This window comes from Sander vitreus, chromosome 15 (genome assembly GCF_031162955.1).
Source record: "Sander vitreus isolate 19-12246 chromosome 15, sanVit1, whole genome shotgun sequence".
In the NCBI taxonomy this organism is placed as follows: Eukaryota; Metazoa; Chordata; class Actinopteri; order Perciformes; family Percidae; genus Sander; species Sander vitreus.
In genome coordinates, this window is record NC_135869.1 from 15310101 (window position 1) to 15326938 (window position 16838).

Here is a 16838-nt window from a genome sequence, read left to right on the forward strand (position 1 = left end):
AACCATCTGTTACGTGTTCTCAGCAGTATAATTGTGATCCATGAATAGTTTTTTCAAGAAAATAAAACTAATTCAAGACACATTCTCTTGCCTTATACTGCATCTGCACTTATAGTAGCTATTGTTCATATGCTTGATACTGTTGATGATGGCTCAACTTCCCTTGAAGAAAACCTTGGTTAGAGAAATCAAAGTACAGCATTGCACCATCACCATTCAACTCAACAGTGGAACCACAGTCCAGTCACTAGCTCCCTGGTGGTGAGCAATGAGGTCATGGGACGCACTTTCATCAGTTGCCCCTGGGAAATAGATATTACTTGTTTTCCTTCTTTCCCTTTATTTCACCTTTTCAAACAAAGCCATGCGTATCAGACATCTCTATTCTCAACTGGCAACCTTTTTTTAGGAGCAGCAATCTGGACATTTGGAATCCACTTTTAGTCCTTTGTAAAACGAATGACATAAAGGCTCCACATCCATGACTTGATTCATTGATTTACTTCCAACACCTCACCTACTGTGAAACAAAAGTCACTATTGATAAATTGCTCTAAATTAGCTTCATAAGTATATTTGTAAACAGTGTAAATTCCCTATAGAGAACCATTTGAGTGCCATGATGATTATATGACTGTCCGCAGTCTTTTCAAAACATTGCACAGTGAACACGTGGAATGCTATCTGAAAATACAATATACAAAATAACTAAAATAATAAATGATTTATGTAATACGAAATATTAAAAACTGCTCTGGCTTCTCAACATACATCGACATACTGTAGAAGGGAAAAGTGGTGGATAAATTCAGCATCAGCTGACTTATGCTGCCCTCTATTGGATGAACATCAATGCAGGATAAATATGGAAAATGATAAAAATGGTGATGAAAGAATCACACGTTGGTGCCGAAAACAACAAATAATAACCTAGATATGAACTATACAAATACCGAATAGCCTGTACAACACAAATTGATCATGTAGCCTAGCTAGCCCTCTCCTGTAAACACTATGGTTTGTCATTAAACAAATATTTCATCCTAATATTTGAAAGATTGAGGCTCTGATTATGTATCCCCAACACCTCATGTCAACGCTGCGCTATAAGACCAAGGGAAATCTGGTTAGCTGTTTCAGTTTTAGAACATTTGTTATTAGTTTATATTTAGTTTAATACACCGTCTATATTTGATTTGAGGACAATTAGCCATCTGTATCTGTTATGGTATTACTTTTTATTGAATTTCTTCACAATGGAGGGGAGGACCTGATGTGCCACAGGCAACTCAGTCCGTCTGTGGACCTCTTAACATGGTGCAAGACTCCACTCTACATGGATTAATCACTCTGTGGCGATAGGACCTCAGGAGGTCTCCAACCATCAATTTCAGAATCACTAAAAGTATATCTTAAAATGTCAAAGCTGCAACTTATTTTACCGTTGTATATTGACGTTGTTATAATATATGCAAACTGCATTTTTAAGCAATTACTCAAAATTGAAGAGATATTTAAACTGCTTCAGGTGATAGACTACCTTGTATGTAATAGGCCTGCCTGCCACTAAGACAAACATACATCAAGATTAATTTTTTTTAATTAATTTTTTTAGCTGTTTGTTCAGCTCTTCAGTAGTACTGACCTCAGCAGATCAAGGGTTCAGGACGCTCCCGAGTTTGCAGGCGATGGCAATTGTGATGCTGTCAGCCAACAGCTGCGGACAAGACAAAAGAATATGATTTAGCTTTAACGTATAAGTATAAGTAATATGTGTTTGCTTTGGATTACAGTGCCTTTAACTTTGGCTGTTATTCAAAACAGCAGTCACAGTGAAGATGTCCCCAAATGTACTGAAATACCGTCCATGGGTAGACGATCAAAACCCCGCCAAGCAGAGCGGTATACTTATTTTGCATGCAGGGTTTTTGTATGGTGATACATACTTGTCAGACCATATATGGTAAATACAATACAATACACAATAGACAATAAAAACTAAGCCAATTTAAATCCCACATAAACTAAAAACTAATTGATAACCACGGCTATGGACAGCGCCTGGTGCTGAAATTAGGTCTAATACACAAACATATTTAGGAATGAAACTACATCAGTATTATTTAACCAAAACAGATTTGCCAAACACAAACGATGAGATATCATTATTTTTTAACAGTTGTGTTGCAAAAAAGACAACCTGCCATAGAGATTAATTATAAAAGAACGTCTTAATTTAAATGTTAATATCATATAAATCGTGCAATTGTATTGTCAACCAGACTTTAAAAATAATATTAAAACAAGCCTCATCCTACATATCAGGTAATAAAAAACACAATTGTAATTGGTTACTTTTTTCCTCCACACGTTTGCCTCCACTCATTAAACCGAGGATTTATCGGCTCTTCTGTTCAATGAATGAGCCAGCAGGGAGTCAGAGCTCATACAGAGAAAATATGTGTGTTATAACGGTTGTAATTATTGGCGCTATAGTACTTTAGGTCTATATCCTCGACTAAAGCGCCCTGTGCTGGTGATTTGATATGAACTCGGGTTGAAGTTGAGAACTCTAGTTGACGAATTGCAGTCATATTGCTTGATTTTGGGGCACTACAGTTGTAACTGTAACTGTACAACTGCTGATATAAAACAAACCCTATAACATTTCCTATGTGTATATCCGTACCCTATCCATTTCCAGTTCTTTTCATTTCAAACTGCACCATTTAGAACAAAAATATGAATTGTATATTGACAGTGGACAAAAAGAGTTAATTGTGCTGAAACACCACTACTAAACTGTTTCCACTTATGTCTAGAACATTCTAGGCGGTGCAGATAAGCTACCCTTATCATAGCTGCAAATCCATGACACAGTATACCCCGCAAGCCCACCGCCCATCCAATCGCTTGCTTATGGGAGGGGAGAAGGGTTGCTTTAAAAGTTGCATCTGGTGCCGGGGATCTGCAGACCTGCATAGGAAAACCTAGAGCCAGCAAAATGGTTGAATGGACAGACTTCGAGCGCGCCACCATCGTGGACATCTTCTCCAAGATACAGTATGAGGTCGTGGGCCCTGCAGCTCTTGCTAGGTGAGTCTTTGCAATTGTGCATTAACAATGGTGTGCTTGTGACATTTTTTTTGTGTAACTCTCGACCATATTTATGGATCAGATACTGTATGTACTGTTTTCTGTCATTGTGCACAATGCGTTTCAGACTATCACAAATGTTCATTTTCTTGTCACACAGATTACATCCTCTCCTAGTCCAAGCCTGTAACATTTATGTGTTTACGTGTTCCCTCAGGTGTCTGATCGTCTACCCCTGGACTCAGAGGTATTTCGGCAACTTTGGAAACCTCTACAACGCCGCTGCTATCTCTGGAAATCCGATGGTTGCAAAACACGGAACAACTATCCTCCACGGTCTGGACCGGGCTGTGAAGAACATGGACAACATCAAGGCAACCTATGCCGAGCTGAGCGTGCTGCACTCTGAGAAACTGCACGTGGACCCCGACAATTTCAAAGTAAAGTTCTGGAACTAATGCAACTCTTGTTATTCACATTCAACGATTAATCAAAAAACGCCCAACCTTTCATGTTGCTGATGTTTTCTGATACTTGTTGTGTTACAGCTCCTGTCCGACTGTCTGACCGTTGTGGTTGCAGCTCAGTTGGGTAAAGCCTTCACTGGTGAAGTCCAGGCAGCTTTCCAGAAGTTCCTGGCCGTGGTGGTGTCCGCCCTGGGAAGGCAGTACCACTAGAGAGCTGCAACAGAAGAACGGCACATGCTGATCATGAAAGCAAATAAAATAATAAGCAAACCAAACAAGCTCTTTGTCTATGATGATGTCCAAAAATAAATTATATTATGACAATACACAAACAAAAACAGCGACTTTTAGACACTTAGTTTAGAGAGGAAAAAAGGTCCTCTGTAAAAACTGTAACATGAGAGCAACTATGTTTAATCCTGCATTGTCCGTTCTGTTAGTGTTTATATGTCACAGGATCACTTCATATCAAACCTATTATTTTAAAATAATGAATGACGTTTAATTTCCATTACAAATCATAACAACAATAATACAAGTATTTATTAAAAAAAATACAAATTGGGTTTGATTTACAACATCAACTATGAAATATCAGTTCATAGCAGTAAATATTTCATACAAAATATTACTGTAGTTTACTGTAGGCTAAAATGTATCATATATAGGCATAACATTGAATCGAAAACACGGAAAATATGAAATAACAGGTTATAAGAGGTAATTTTGTACTAAAAAAAAGCTTTTTGTGAAAAATAGACTACGACTTCATGTAGGTTAGACAGACATCAACTCTTCTTCACAGCTGCATGCGGTAACACGGTATTCCAGAGTGAATGGGATTTTCTTCGTTACAGCTGTTACCGTGGCCACTAGGTATACGATATGTGTGTCATGCCACTAAGTGGCCCATCCCACACGGAATTACATGACACCAATACAAAAGTAATTCCATCCACAGCTTCTGGTACTAGGTAATATTTTTTTTCATTCTGTTTACCATTTATAATTATATTGGTTGAACAAGCTTAAATAACACCAACATGTACAAACAAATACGGATGTTGTTTTTTTTTTTTTTTTGCATTTAGCATTTAGCTCATGCTGCAGTGTCCTTCATCTTGTCCTGCTGTTTATCGGTATTTCTCAGCCAGGGCCAGAGCCAAAGCAGCCAGGAACTTGTCCAGAGCGACATGGGCCTCAGGGGTGAAGTCGTTGGGGAACTTGATGGACAGGACCACAAGGAGGCAGTGAGAGAGAATCTGAGAAAAGAACACAATCACACAGATGTTACATATCTGGAGTTTTAGCTCCCCTGGGGCTGGGGGCATCATGTGCATGGTAATAACAGATGGACCTGTTGCAGGTCTGGAAACCTCTCAAGCCCCTAAACTTGAAGAACACGTCATATACATTTCAGGCTATTATCTTGTGATCAGTTTGGCTCTGCACCTTGAAGTTGGCAGGGTCCACACGCAGAGTGAAGGCATGCAGCTCACTGAGGTTCAGAAGACCTCCTTTCAGGTCGTCGATTTTGGACACAGCATCTGCAACTCCTTTCATCACGGTAACTCCGTGCTTCCTCGCAGAGGGAGAGCTGGGGCTCAGGTCCTTCCAGTGGGCGAAGTAAGTCTTAGTCTGCGGGTACACCGCCAGCATCCTGGGTAAACAAATGGGAGTCATGTATAAATATATATAGCCTAAATGAATCAATAAATGTTGGAGCAGGTTACATCAGTCAGCTTTGGTCATTATTACCTAGCCACAGCATCGGTGCCGATGTCCTCCTCCTTTCCAGACACTTTAGCCCAGAAGGTTCTGACTGCGTCTTTGTCCTTAGCAGTGAGTGTAGTCATCTTGTCGGTTGGTTGAGTGTTGCTGAATGCCACAATGAGGCCAAACCGAGAGGGGTTTTATGCTTGAAACAGAGCATGGACACACCCAGAACCTCCTCCAACATAGATGGTGAACAAGGCGTGTTATACATATATATATATATATAGTATATATATATATATATATATATATATATATATATATATACCTTTATTTATATAGCTTCTACATTAAGTCACACAGTTTAAGTAAGCTCACGCCTAAAATAATGTGGCTGTTTCTAATCCGCGATCAGATAAATGTTTTAAGATGCAGTGACAACTTAATATTTCTGAAGGATGAGTTTAAGCTTTTTTTAGAGAGCAGTGTAGTTTATTATTAATCTCACATGGGGGAACGTCCACATTTTCATCTTATTTTCAAGAAGGATCAGGTAGATTTTACTTTTATAGGCTTCAAGTTCAACTAAGACAACATTTAAAGACTATCACTCGAACAGTCTGCAGTTTTGCACCGTCCTGAGTTCCTGCTCAGCTCAGCACTCAACATTCTGCACTTAAATTTAATGATCGCTGTCCAGGGTGCTGATGCTGGGACCTCCAGGGATGTGGGAGCCGTTCAATGTACTCGCTGTTTCTATAGATTACTGTAACAATTTCCTCTGTCGATGAGATAATCAAGGCGGAGCAGATACGCCCTTCTCTTATCATTGTTGCAAATCCATCACATACTTGCCCGGCCCATGCACCGCCCATCCAATCACATTGAGAAGGGGAGCTAGGTTGCTTTAAAAGTTGCATTTGGTGTCGTAGACCACAGAATCTACTGAGCCGCACAGGAAAACCTAGAGCCAGCAAAATGGTTGAATGGACAGACTTCGAGCGCGCCACCATCGTGGACATCTTCTCCAAGATGCAGTATGAGGTCGTGGGCCCTGCAGCTCTTGCTAGGTGAGTCTTTGCAATTTTGCATTAACAATGGCGTGCTTGAGACATTTTTTGCGGAACTCTCGACCATATTTATGGATCAGATACTGTATGTACTGTTTTCTGTCATTGTGCACAATGCGTTTCAGACCATCACACATGTTCATTTTCTTGTCACACAGATTACATCCTCTCCTAGTCCAAGCCTGTAACATTTATGTGTTTACGTGTTCCCTCAGGTGTCTGATCGTCTACCCCTGGACTCAGAGGTATTTCGGCAACTTTGGAAACCTCTACAACGCCGCTGCTATCTCTGGAAATCCGATGGTTGCAAAACACGGAACAACTATCCTCCACGGTCTGGACCGGGCTGTGAAGAACATGGACGACATCAAGGCAACCTATGCCGAGCTGAGCGTGCTGCACTCTGAGAAACTGCACGTGGACCCCGACAATTTCAAAGTAAAGTTCTGGAACTAATGCAACTCTTGTTATTCACATTCAACGATTAATCAAAAAACGCCCAACCTTTCATGTTGCTGATGTTTTCTGATACTTGTTGTGTTACAGCTCCTGTCCGACTGTCTGACCGTTGTGGTTGCAGCTCAGTTGGGTAATGATTTCACTGGTGAAGTCCAGGCAGCTTTCCAGAAGTTCCTGGCCGTGGTGGTGTCCGCCCTGGGAAGGCAGTACCACTAGAGAGCTGCAACAGAAGACCAGCACATGCTGATGACTTGTTTAAAAGTTATTTGTTATGTCTCAAAAGCAAATAAAATAATAAGCAAATCCACCAAGTTGTTGTCTGTAACTATACCCAAAATAGATGTAAACATGAAATATAATGAAGCCTACTTGAGATAATAAAAAACATCAAGACTGACCTTTAGACACTTGAAGAACAATAGTGCTGATAAAATGTGCTAAGATTGGATAAATTATCAAACAAATAAAATAGCGCAGATAAAAAACATGAAGTCCTGAAGATTGTCTAACCTATGATTAAAACTTATAAACAATGTTTTGATTATAATGTTGTTGCTGGTATTGTTGTTATAATTAGCCTATAGCCTAGATGAAACGTAGCGCAGGTTGCCTATGTGTAAATGAATAGCTCTCATTAAATGCTCATGATTTGGCTTTTGGTTCGTCACTTTAATAGATAAAAAAACAAAGTAAAATTTAAAGAAAAAAGACAAAAGTGTCAGTTTTATCTAAAGTCACAGCTTTTCTCTTGTAGGTAATTCATTTATTGTGGTCTTCTGCTTCATCAACAACAATATCAATTCAATGACAAAAGTTTAATATTTCAGTTTTTAAATTTAACAACACTTAAAATCCACCGCACCTGCACAGAAGAATTGTTTGGATTGGTTTTTTTTCTGTTAAAGTTAAATTTAACAACAATAATGGTAATAGGCTAATAATAATAGGCTAATACTACTACTACTACTACTACTACTATTACTACTACTACTACTACAACAACTAATAATAATAATAATAATAATAATAATAATAATAATAATAATAATAAACACTAACTCCTTTGTCATGACTGACAGTTATCATAGCCTATGTTAATAAGTTATTGGGACTGTTTATGTAAAAACTGCCACATGAGAAATGTCCCTATAATGTATTCACGATATGACTATGAAAAAAGCCATTGATTTTCATCATGATACTCAATCGTTTGTTTTGTAACTAATCAATTAATCGATAATTGTACTATAACATATCAGAAAACAATAGTTTGATTTGACATTTTTCACTACCCTCTTGTATTCTGATACACCGATAGATATGTCAAATGTCCCTATAAGATATAAACAGAGTAAGGAAACAATTTCTGACATTGGAGAATCTGGAACCAATGACTGTTTGGAGTTTTGCCTAAATGTTAGGTGTAACATTTGACTTGCTTGACTGCTCTGATTTTTGCTGTAGATGTGACTTTTGATCTACTCTCACTTATGACACAACTCATCACAAACAAACAATGAAACACAATTGCTTTGCTTTTTGCATGAATGCATTTATTAATCATTATGCAATGTGAGCTCATGCTGCAGTGTCCTTCATCTTGTCCTGCTGTTTATCGGTATTTCTCAGCCAGGGCCAGAGCCAAAGCAGCCAGGAACTTGTCCAGAGCGACATGGGCCTCAGGGGTGAAGTCGTTGGGGAACTTGATGGACAGGACCACAAGGAGGCAGTGAGAGAGAATCTGAGAAAAGAACACAATCACACAGATGTTACATATCTGGAGTTTTAGCTCCCCTGGGGCTGGGGGCATCATGTGCATGGTAATAACAGATGGACCTGTTGCAGGTCTGGAAACCTCTCAAGCCCCTAAACTTGAAGAACACGTCATATACATTTCAGGCTATTATGTTGTGATCAGTTTGGCTCTGCACCTTGAAGTTGGCAGGGTCCACACGCAGAGTGAAGGCATGCAGCTCACTGAGGTTCAGAAGACCTCCTTTCAGGTCGTCGATTTTGGACACAGCATCTGCAACTCCTTTCATCACAGTAACTCCGTGCTTCCTCGCAGAGGGAGAGCTGGGGCTCAGGTCCTTCCAGTGGGCGAAGTAAGTCTTAGTCTGCGGGTACACCGCCAGCATCCTGGGTAAACAAATGGGAGTCATGTATAAATATATATAGCCTAAATGAATCAATAAATGTTGGAGCAGGTTACATCAGTCAGCTTTGGTCATTATTACCTAGCCACAGCATCGGTGCCGATGTCCTCCTCCTTTCCAGACACTTTAGCCCAGAAGGTTCTGACTGCGTCTTTGTCCTTAGCAGTGAGTGTAGTCATCTTGTCGGTTGGTTGAGTGTTGCTGAATGCCACAATGAGGCCAAACCGAGAGGGGTTTTATGCTTGAAACAGAGCATGGACACACCCAGAACCTCCTCCAACATAGATGGTGAACAAGGCGTGTTAGGATGTAGCCTCCATGAGATAAACAAACAGTCTTATCATGATGACTCAAAGCTCAACCCCAAAGCGAGTCGCGACACGATATTTTCAAATTATCAGCATGCCAATCTATGTGTGTATTTGAAAATCCAATCTAAAAGTTCCACTAACACTTCATGAACCAGCCACTCCTGGCGATGTGACCTGAAAGGCTGCAGTAAATCTTCTGACATAAGGCACTTAAATTAGGAAGGAGAGTTCCACCAAAAAAATGGGGTCCGTTTTTTAGAATACACATAACTTATGTTGCTATGTTACAGGATGGTCCAGTCACTTCTATAGTCGGTAATTTAAACGTATTCATTACTTGCTGTCGTGTATGAAATTGAAAAGTTGAAAACATAATTCAAAAGAATTGAAGAGTTGCATTACTCAGTATAGAAGACAGTCAGCCTATATATATATATATATATATATATATATATATATATATATATATATATATATATATATATATTCCTTTTTAGTTAAGTCACACAGCTTAAGTAAGCTCACGCCTAAAATAATGTGGCTGTTTCTAATCCGCGATCAGATAAATGTTTTAAGATGCAGTGACAACTTAATATTTCTGAAGGATGAGTTTAAGCTTTTTTAGAGAGCTGTGTAGTTTATTATTAATCTCACATGGGGGAACGTCCACATTTTCATCTTATTTTCAAGAAGGATCAGGTAGATTTTACTTTAATAGGCTTCAAGTTCAACTAAGACAACATTTAAAGACTATCACTCGAACAGTCTGCAGTTTTGCACCGTCCTGAGTTCCTGCTCAGCTCAGCACTCAACATTCTGCACTTAAATTTAAGGATCGCTGTCCAGGGTGCTGATGCTGGGACCTCCAGGGATGTGGGAGCCGTTCAATGTACTCGCTGTTTCTATAGATTACTGTAACAATTTCCTCTGTCGATGAGATAATCAAGGCGGAGCAGATACACCCTTCTCTTATCATTGTTGCAAATCCATAATACACTACTTGGCCAGCCCATCGCTTACTTATGGGAGGGGAGAAGGGTTGCTTTAAAAGTTGCATCTGGTGCCGGGGATCTGCAGACCTGCACAGGAAAACCTAGAGCCAGCAAAATGGTTGAATGGACAGACTTCGAGCGCGCCACCATCGTGGACATCTTCTCCAAGATGCAGTATGAGGTCGTGGGCCCTGCAGCTCTTGCTAGGTGAGTCTTTGCAATTGTGCATTAACAATGGTGTGCTTGTGACATTTTTTTTGTGTAACTCTCGACCATATTTATGGATCAGATACTGTATGTACTGTTTTCTGTCATTGTGCACAATGCGTTTCAGACTATCACAAATGTTCATTTTCTTGTCACACAGATTACATCCTCTCCTAGTCCAAGCCTGTAACATTTATGTGTTTACGTGTTCCCTCAGGTGTCTGATCGTCTACCCCTGGACTCAGAGGTATTTCGGCAACTTTGGAAACCTCTACAACGCCGCTGCTATCTCTGGAAATCCGATGGTTGCAAAACACGGAACAACTATCCTCCACGGTCTGGACCGGGCTGTGAAGAACATGGACGACATCAAGGCAACCTATGCCGAGCTGAGCGTGCTGCACTCTGAGAAACTGCACGTGGACCCCGACAATTTCAAAGTAAAGTTCTGGAACTAATGCAACTCTTGTTATTCACATTCAACGATTATTCAAAAAATGCCCAACCTTTCATGTTGCTGATGTTTTCTGATACTTGTTGTGTTACAGCTCCTGTCCGACTGTCTGACCGTTGTGGTTGCAGCTCAGTTGGGTAATGATTTCACTGGTGAAGTCCAGGCAGCTTTCCAGAAGTTCCTGGCCGTGGTGGTGTCCGCCCTGGGAAGGCAGTACCACTAGAGAGCTGCAACAGAAGACCAGCACATGCTGATGACTTGTTTAAAAGTTATTTGTTATGTCTCAAAAGCAAATAAAATAATAAGCAAATCCACCAAGTTGTTGTCTGTAACTATACCCAAAATAGATGTAAACATGAAATATAATGAAGCCTACTTGAGATAATAAAAAATATCAAGACTGACCTTTAGACACTTGAAGAATAGTGCTGATAAAATGTGCTAAGATTGGATAAATTATCAAACAAATAAAATAGCGCAGATAAAAAACATGAAGTCCTGAAGATTGTCTAACCTATGATTAAAACTTATAAACAATGTTTTGATTATAATGTTGTTGCTGGTATTGTTGTTATAATTAGCCTATAGCCTAGATGAAACGTAGCGCAGGTTGCCTATGTGTAAATGAATAGCTCTCATTAAATGCTCATGATTTGGCTTTTGGTTCGTCACTTTAATAGATAAAAAAACAAAGTAAAATTTAAAGAAAAAAGACAAAAGTGTCAGTTTTATCTAAAGTCACAGCTTTTCTCTTGTAGGTAATTCATTTATTGTGGTCTTCTGCTTCATCAACAACATTATTAATTCAATAACAAAAGTTAACAACATTTAAAGTCCAACACAGAAGAATTGTTCGATTTCTTTTTCTGTTAAAGTTAAATTTAACAACAACAATAGTAATAGGCTAATAATAATAGGCCATTAGCCTATTATCATTAGCTACTACTACTACTACAACTGATAATAATAATAATAATAATACTACTACTACAACTAATAATAATAATAATAATAAACACTAACTCCTTTGTCATGACTGACAGTTATCATAGCCTATGTTAATACGTTTTTGGGACTGTTTATGTAAAAACTGCCAAACAAAATGTCCCTATAAGTTTAACGGTATGACTGCAAAAAGCCATTGTTTTCTTTATGATTACTCTGTCGTTTGTTTTGTAAATTAATCAATTAATCGTTAATTGACTATAACATGTCAGAAACAATAGTCTGAGGTGACATCTTCATATATCTTGTTTTGTTACACCAACAGATATTCAATTCCCAAGGATATAAACAGAGAAAGGAAACAATTTCTGACATTGGCGAATCTGAAATCTGGAAATCATCACAAACAAACAATGAAACACAATTGCTTTGCTTTTTGCATGAATGCATTTATTAATCATTATGCAGTGTGAGCTCATGCTGCAGTGTCCTTCATCTTGTCCTGCTGTTTATCGGTATTTCTCAGCCAGGGCCAGAGCCAAAGCAGCCAGGAACTTGTCCAGAGCGACATGGGCCTCAGGGGTGAAGTCGTTGGGGAACTTGATGGACAGGACCACAAGGAGGCAGTGAGAGAGAATCTGAGAAAAGAACACAATCACAGTTTTAGCTCCCCTGGGGCTGGGGGCATCATGTGCATGGTAATAACAGATGGACCTGTTGCAGGTCTGGAAACCTCTCAAGCCCCTAAACTTGAAGAACACGTCATATACATTTCAGGCTATTATGTTGTGATCAGTTTGGCTCTGCACCTTGAAGTTGGCAGGGTCCACACGCAGAGTGAAGGCATGCAGCTCACTGAGGTTCAGAAGACCTCCTTTCAGGTCGTCGATTTTGGACACAGCATCTGCAACTCCTTTCATCACAGTAACTCCGTGCTTCCTCGCAGAGGGAGAGCTGGGGCTCAGGTCCTTCCAGTGGGCGAAGTAAGTCTTAGTCTGCGGGTACACCGCCAGCATCCTGGGTAAACAAATGGGAGTCATGTATAAATATATATAGCCTAAATGAATCAATAAATGTTGGAGCAGGTTACATCAGTCAGCTTTGGTCATTATTACCTAGCCACAGCATCGGTGCCGATGTCCTCCTCCTTTCCAGACACTTTAGCCCAGAAGGTTCTGACTGCGTCTTTGTCCTTAGCAGTGAGTGTAGTCATCTTGTCTTTCCTTGACAATTGTTGACTGGTCCGCCTAACCGCAGGGGTTTTATGCTTGAAACAGAGCATGGACACACCCAGGACCACCTCGATGATCGAAGATAGGCTCGGTGAGACGGTCCACATGATGAGTTGCAGTTTGTTTTTGAGATAACATAAAAGAATCTTTCTACTGCGGCTCTTGAACCGAACCTTGATCATTGTTAGCAATGATTATAGGCAAAATCTGAAATTACTAGCCCATTTAAAATATATTTCAAATGTAGCCTAATTTTATATGAGCAGGTCAAAGCATTAGGCAGCATATATACCCTTCTGTATTTTCATGAACAATTTCATCAAAGGAGCTTGCAAAGTTTTAGCAATCACTCCAGAGAAATAGCCTATGTTTACTTACTACCCCCCAAACTGAAAGAAAAAAATGGTTCATTTTCGTGACTGCCATTATTATTGTCTTGATTTATTTTGATTTGATTTATTTTGCACAATAAAACAAAGCAGAAACAACACAAGGAAAGAAAAAAAGCAAGTTCTGCAGATATAAAATAAAAAAAACCTAGAGGCGTGTAGAAAGAATCTCACCTCAGTAAGTATTAGCAAATACAAAAGTCATGTACAGTAATCCTTAAAAGTAAACACTCTGTTCAACATCTTCAAATATGCAGAGACCAAGTCAAATCCAGGCTCTGCAATCAAGTAATATTATTTTTTGGTTTGTTTATCAGTTGAAACGCTTCCAACATGATGATTTAAGTCATTTGCTGTGTTTCCTGCCATACATGGTGTGTGTCTAGCTTATCTAACTCACCAGCTGTCAGGGTGGATCCATTCAAAAGAAGAAATAGATAAGATGTTTTTCCAGTGTGTTCTTCAGCTAATAGTGTATAGTTACACAATGCTGCCTGACATAAATGGATATTGGCCGTTAATTGTAACCAAATGAACAGAGTAATTGTTTTAGGGCTAAAAGATTTTCGATGTAGACAGAGTTAAGAGCTAAATAAGGCCACTGTTCATTTTGTTACTGTACAGACAGTTTGGCTTTACATACTCATAGTGGTCATGATCATGATTAGTCCTGTTAGAGAATATAAAACTAATCTAAGAGAAGTGATATATCATTTAACTGACATACTGTCACACAGTTACACTTGCTGTAAAGTCAAAGCCGAAGTGAGTGGACCTTTTGCCTGACTAGTATTAGCCAGATCTTTTCTGATTGGCTGGTAGATGTGGCCTCTAAAATGTTATATTGTCTCAAACATAGTTCATAACAGCATTGGTGCAGTCATGGTGTCATGGTGCAGACTAAAGGAATTGCTTTCATTGGCATGTTATCTTTTGGACTCCTCCCAAAGACAAGCAGCTGTCTGAGGAACACAGCTGGTGCTATGTCAAGTGTTTGTTTGAGATTAGTGAAGACTCTAAAACTACACATTATTGCAGTCTTTTAAAGGAATGTACATGGCTGTCAATTACATAATAAAAACAGGCCACAACACCACTTGGAAACCCAAACTTATCTTAATTTTAGTGATGGTTTCAAGTTGGTTCTACATCTTCCACCAGCCGTGATTGACGGCTGCTTTTTTTGTGCTAAAGCCTCAAACCCAGGATGACACCCATATGTGCACCATGCGGGACGTACTTATGGTCTTGCAGGAGCTGCCTGAAAAGGGTCAAACCAGCTCCAAGGTGGGCTTGTTTGCATCTGTGATCACAGCTGGCCCAACCCCGGTTGGCTGGCCACAACTGGTGAGGATCGTAGAAGCAGAGCAGGGATTTCCGGCACAACTTCACCTTCTTCTATGGTGCATGAAGAAGTGAAAATGTCTGAATGGGTACAACACCAGCAACACTTGTAGTATACAGGAGAACTTTATTGCTAGACCGCGTTTCGGCTTGTGACAGATGACCCTGATGCCACAAGCTGACACGTGTTGGTCTAGCAATAAAATTGTTGAAAATAAAAGTGTTGTTGGAGTTTTACCTCTTCACAACTGGTGAGGAGCTATTTTTGCATCCTGTTTCATGATCTGACAGCTCTGTCGTTTCAATACATAGCATTTATGTCTAAAAGCATAACAAGTACTTAAAGTCCAGGTTATTTCACTACGGATGTTTCCCCTAATCAGATTAATGAAGAGGTTTCTTTCCAGTGCCTGCTCAGTGCATGCATTGTCATAATACACAACATGCACAGCAGCTTTGGCAGTATCATTTTTTGTGCCCAAACTACAGGGAGCATCCTATAGGACATTTTCATTGGCAATGTAAATCATTAATGCAGTTCCCTCTGGGTTTGTTTCCCTGGAAGCATTCAGGGTACAGTACATTGTACCATCATATTCCTCTGTGGAAAGCCACAGAGGTATGAGGATGTAATACATTGCATTGCAGCATCCTCCAGGTAGAACTACTGTATGCATTCACAACATATTGCAATTATCACCAGAGAAGGACCTTTATGTTCTAGATTGGTTTGTTTTCTAATCAGTGTTGTTAAACATTGATTATGCAATTGCTTCATTATTTTTCCCACTGTGAGAGGGAACTGTACAGCATTCTATCATATTGATTCTAAGTATACTGTATTTTTTTTTTGTAGTAAAGAAATAACATCACAGAGTATTGAATGCCACAGAACAAATATCCTTAGTAGGCTACCAAAACGTATTAATGTAATTTTGTGTTGGCAACATCACAGGAAAATTCATCTCACATGTATAATGCCGAAGATGCTTAAGACCTATATTGATGAAATAGAGATGAAGTATACATATAACATAAAACAGGTCACTACTGTTAGGACAGTTTTGATGATTTTGATCCTTATTATGATACTGGTGGGCCTTTAAATGAGTAAACAGGGTTTAGTGTTGTTGTACATCAGGGATGTTATGTAGGCCGAAGGAAAAACTAAACCAGCTGTTAATGTTGGAAGTTAAAACACCCTCTAGAGGAGATTTCCTCACACACACACACACACACCTAATTATTTACCAATTACTTCAAGTCTGTAAAAAATGAAACAAATATAAAACTAGAATTATCACCTTGTGTTTGTATGCCTCCACAAACCAGACAAGTTACGGTTTACATCCATGTCTGTCCAGACTCATATATTATATGTAGTAAAGATTTTATTTATATAATTTCATAAAAGGTACTTGTATTGTTTTGGCAAACATGGATGCTTCACACACACACATCTTCAACCCCGCAGCACAGAAGATCTATACAATCACCATAGCTTCAAGGTGGGCACCCAAGATTAGGGTCACCATTTCAGTATCCGACCAAATGTCTCCCCTTCTGTTCTTGAGTAGTGCGTTGAATAATGGCCAGAAAAGCATTTTTTGCAGAACATTATGATGTCACAGTGAAGTTGAGCTTTGGGATATAAAATGTCATGACTTCCTCTATTAGACATTTCTGTTAAATGTTGTCATAATTAGCCTAGAAATCCTTGAGTTATGGCCCAAAATGTGTTTTGTGAAGTCACAGTGACCTTGACCTTTCAAAAGTGGATGTTTGTGCCAAATATGAAGTTATTTCCTCAAGTTGTTCTGAGAGATTGCATTCACAAGAATGGGATGGACGCAGGGATGGACAACCCGAAAACATAATGCCTACAGCTAAGGGCATAACAAATATATGCAAGAAAAAGAACAATGCCCCCCCCCTAAGAGACCCATTGTTATCATGAGCTCAAAATACAAACAAAGTAATAATACAAAAGTATAAATGCA

The 16838-nt window shown here is 39.3% G+C and overlaps 6 protein-coding genes across 6 annotated transcripts; 3 read left to right on the forward strand and 3 right to left on the reverse strand.

Moving 5' to 3' along the window:
* Positions 1 to 2989: 2989 nt before the first annotated feature.
* LOC144529563 (hemoglobin subunit beta) lies at positions 2990 to 3841 on the forward strand. The gene is made up of 3 exons (XM_078268699.1): positions 2990 to 3096; positions 3314 to 3536; positions 3645 to 3841. The coding sequence occupies exons 1-3, from the start codon at positions 3005 to 3007 to the stop codon at positions 3771 to 3773; spliced, it is 444 nt and encodes a 147-aa protein (XP_078124825.1). The 5' UTR covers positions 2990 to 3004; the 3' UTR covers positions 3774 to 3841.
* A 791-nt stretch (positions 3842 to 4632) lies between these two features.
* LOC144530464 (hemoglobin embryonic subunit alpha-like) lies at positions 4633 to 5491 on the reverse strand. Its single transcript, XM_078270045.1, has 3 exons — positions 5322 to 5491; positions 5016 to 5223; positions 4633 to 4825 (listed from the first exon to the last, which is right to left on the reverse strand). The coding sequence occupies exons 1-3, from the start codon at positions 5417 to 5419 to the stop codon at positions 4697 to 4699; spliced, it is 435 nt and encodes a 144-aa protein (XP_078126171.1). The 5' UTR covers positions 5420 to 5491; the 3' UTR covers positions 4633 to 4696.
* A 725-nt stretch (positions 5492 to 6216) lies between these two features.
* On the forward strand, positions 6217 to 7085 carry LOC144530463 (hemoglobin subunit beta-2). The gene is made up of 3 exons (XM_078270044.1): positions 6217 to 6349; positions 6565 to 6787; positions 6896 to 7085. The coding sequence occupies exons 1-3, from the start codon at positions 6258 to 6260 to the stop codon at positions 7022 to 7024; spliced, it is 444 nt and encodes a 147-aa protein (XP_078126170.1). The 5' UTR covers positions 6217 to 6257; the 3' UTR covers positions 7025 to 7085.
* Positions 7086 to 8339: 1254 nt separating this feature from the next.
* On the reverse strand, positions 8340 to 9207 carry LOC144530430 (hemoglobin embryonic subunit alpha-like). The gene is made up of 3 exons (XM_078270002.1): positions 9046 to 9207; positions 8740 to 8947; positions 8340 to 8549 (listed from the first exon to the last, which is right to left on the reverse strand). The coding sequence occupies exons 1-3, from the start codon at positions 9141 to 9143 to the stop codon at positions 8421 to 8423; spliced, it is 435 nt and encodes a 144-aa protein (XP_078126128.1). The 5' UTR covers positions 9144 to 9207; the 3' UTR covers positions 8340 to 8420.
* A 1123-nt stretch (positions 9208 to 10330) lies between these two features.
* Positions 10331 to 11212, forward strand: LOC144530429 (hemoglobin subunit beta-2). Its single transcript, XM_078270001.1, has 3 exons — positions 10331 to 10474; positions 10692 to 10914; positions 11023 to 11212. Exons 1-3 carry the CDS (start codon positions 10383 to 10385, stop codon positions 11149 to 11151), a joined length of 444 nt encoding a protein of 147 aa, XP_078126127.1. The 5' UTR covers positions 10331 to 10382; the 3' UTR covers positions 11152 to 11212.
* A 1111-nt stretch (positions 11213 to 12323) lies between these two features.
* LOC144529858 (hemoglobin embryonic subunit alpha-like) lies at positions 12324 to 13101 on the reverse strand. The gene is made up of 3 exons (XM_078269199.1): positions 12989 to 13101; positions 12683 to 12890; positions 12324 to 12511 (listed from the first exon to the last, which is right to left on the reverse strand). Exons 1-3 carry the CDS (start codon positions 13084 to 13086, stop codon positions 12383 to 12385), a joined length of 435 nt encoding a protein of 144 aa, XP_078125325.1. The 5' UTR covers positions 13087 to 13101; the 3' UTR covers positions 12324 to 12382.
* Positions 13102 to 16838: the final 3737 nt, after the last annotated feature.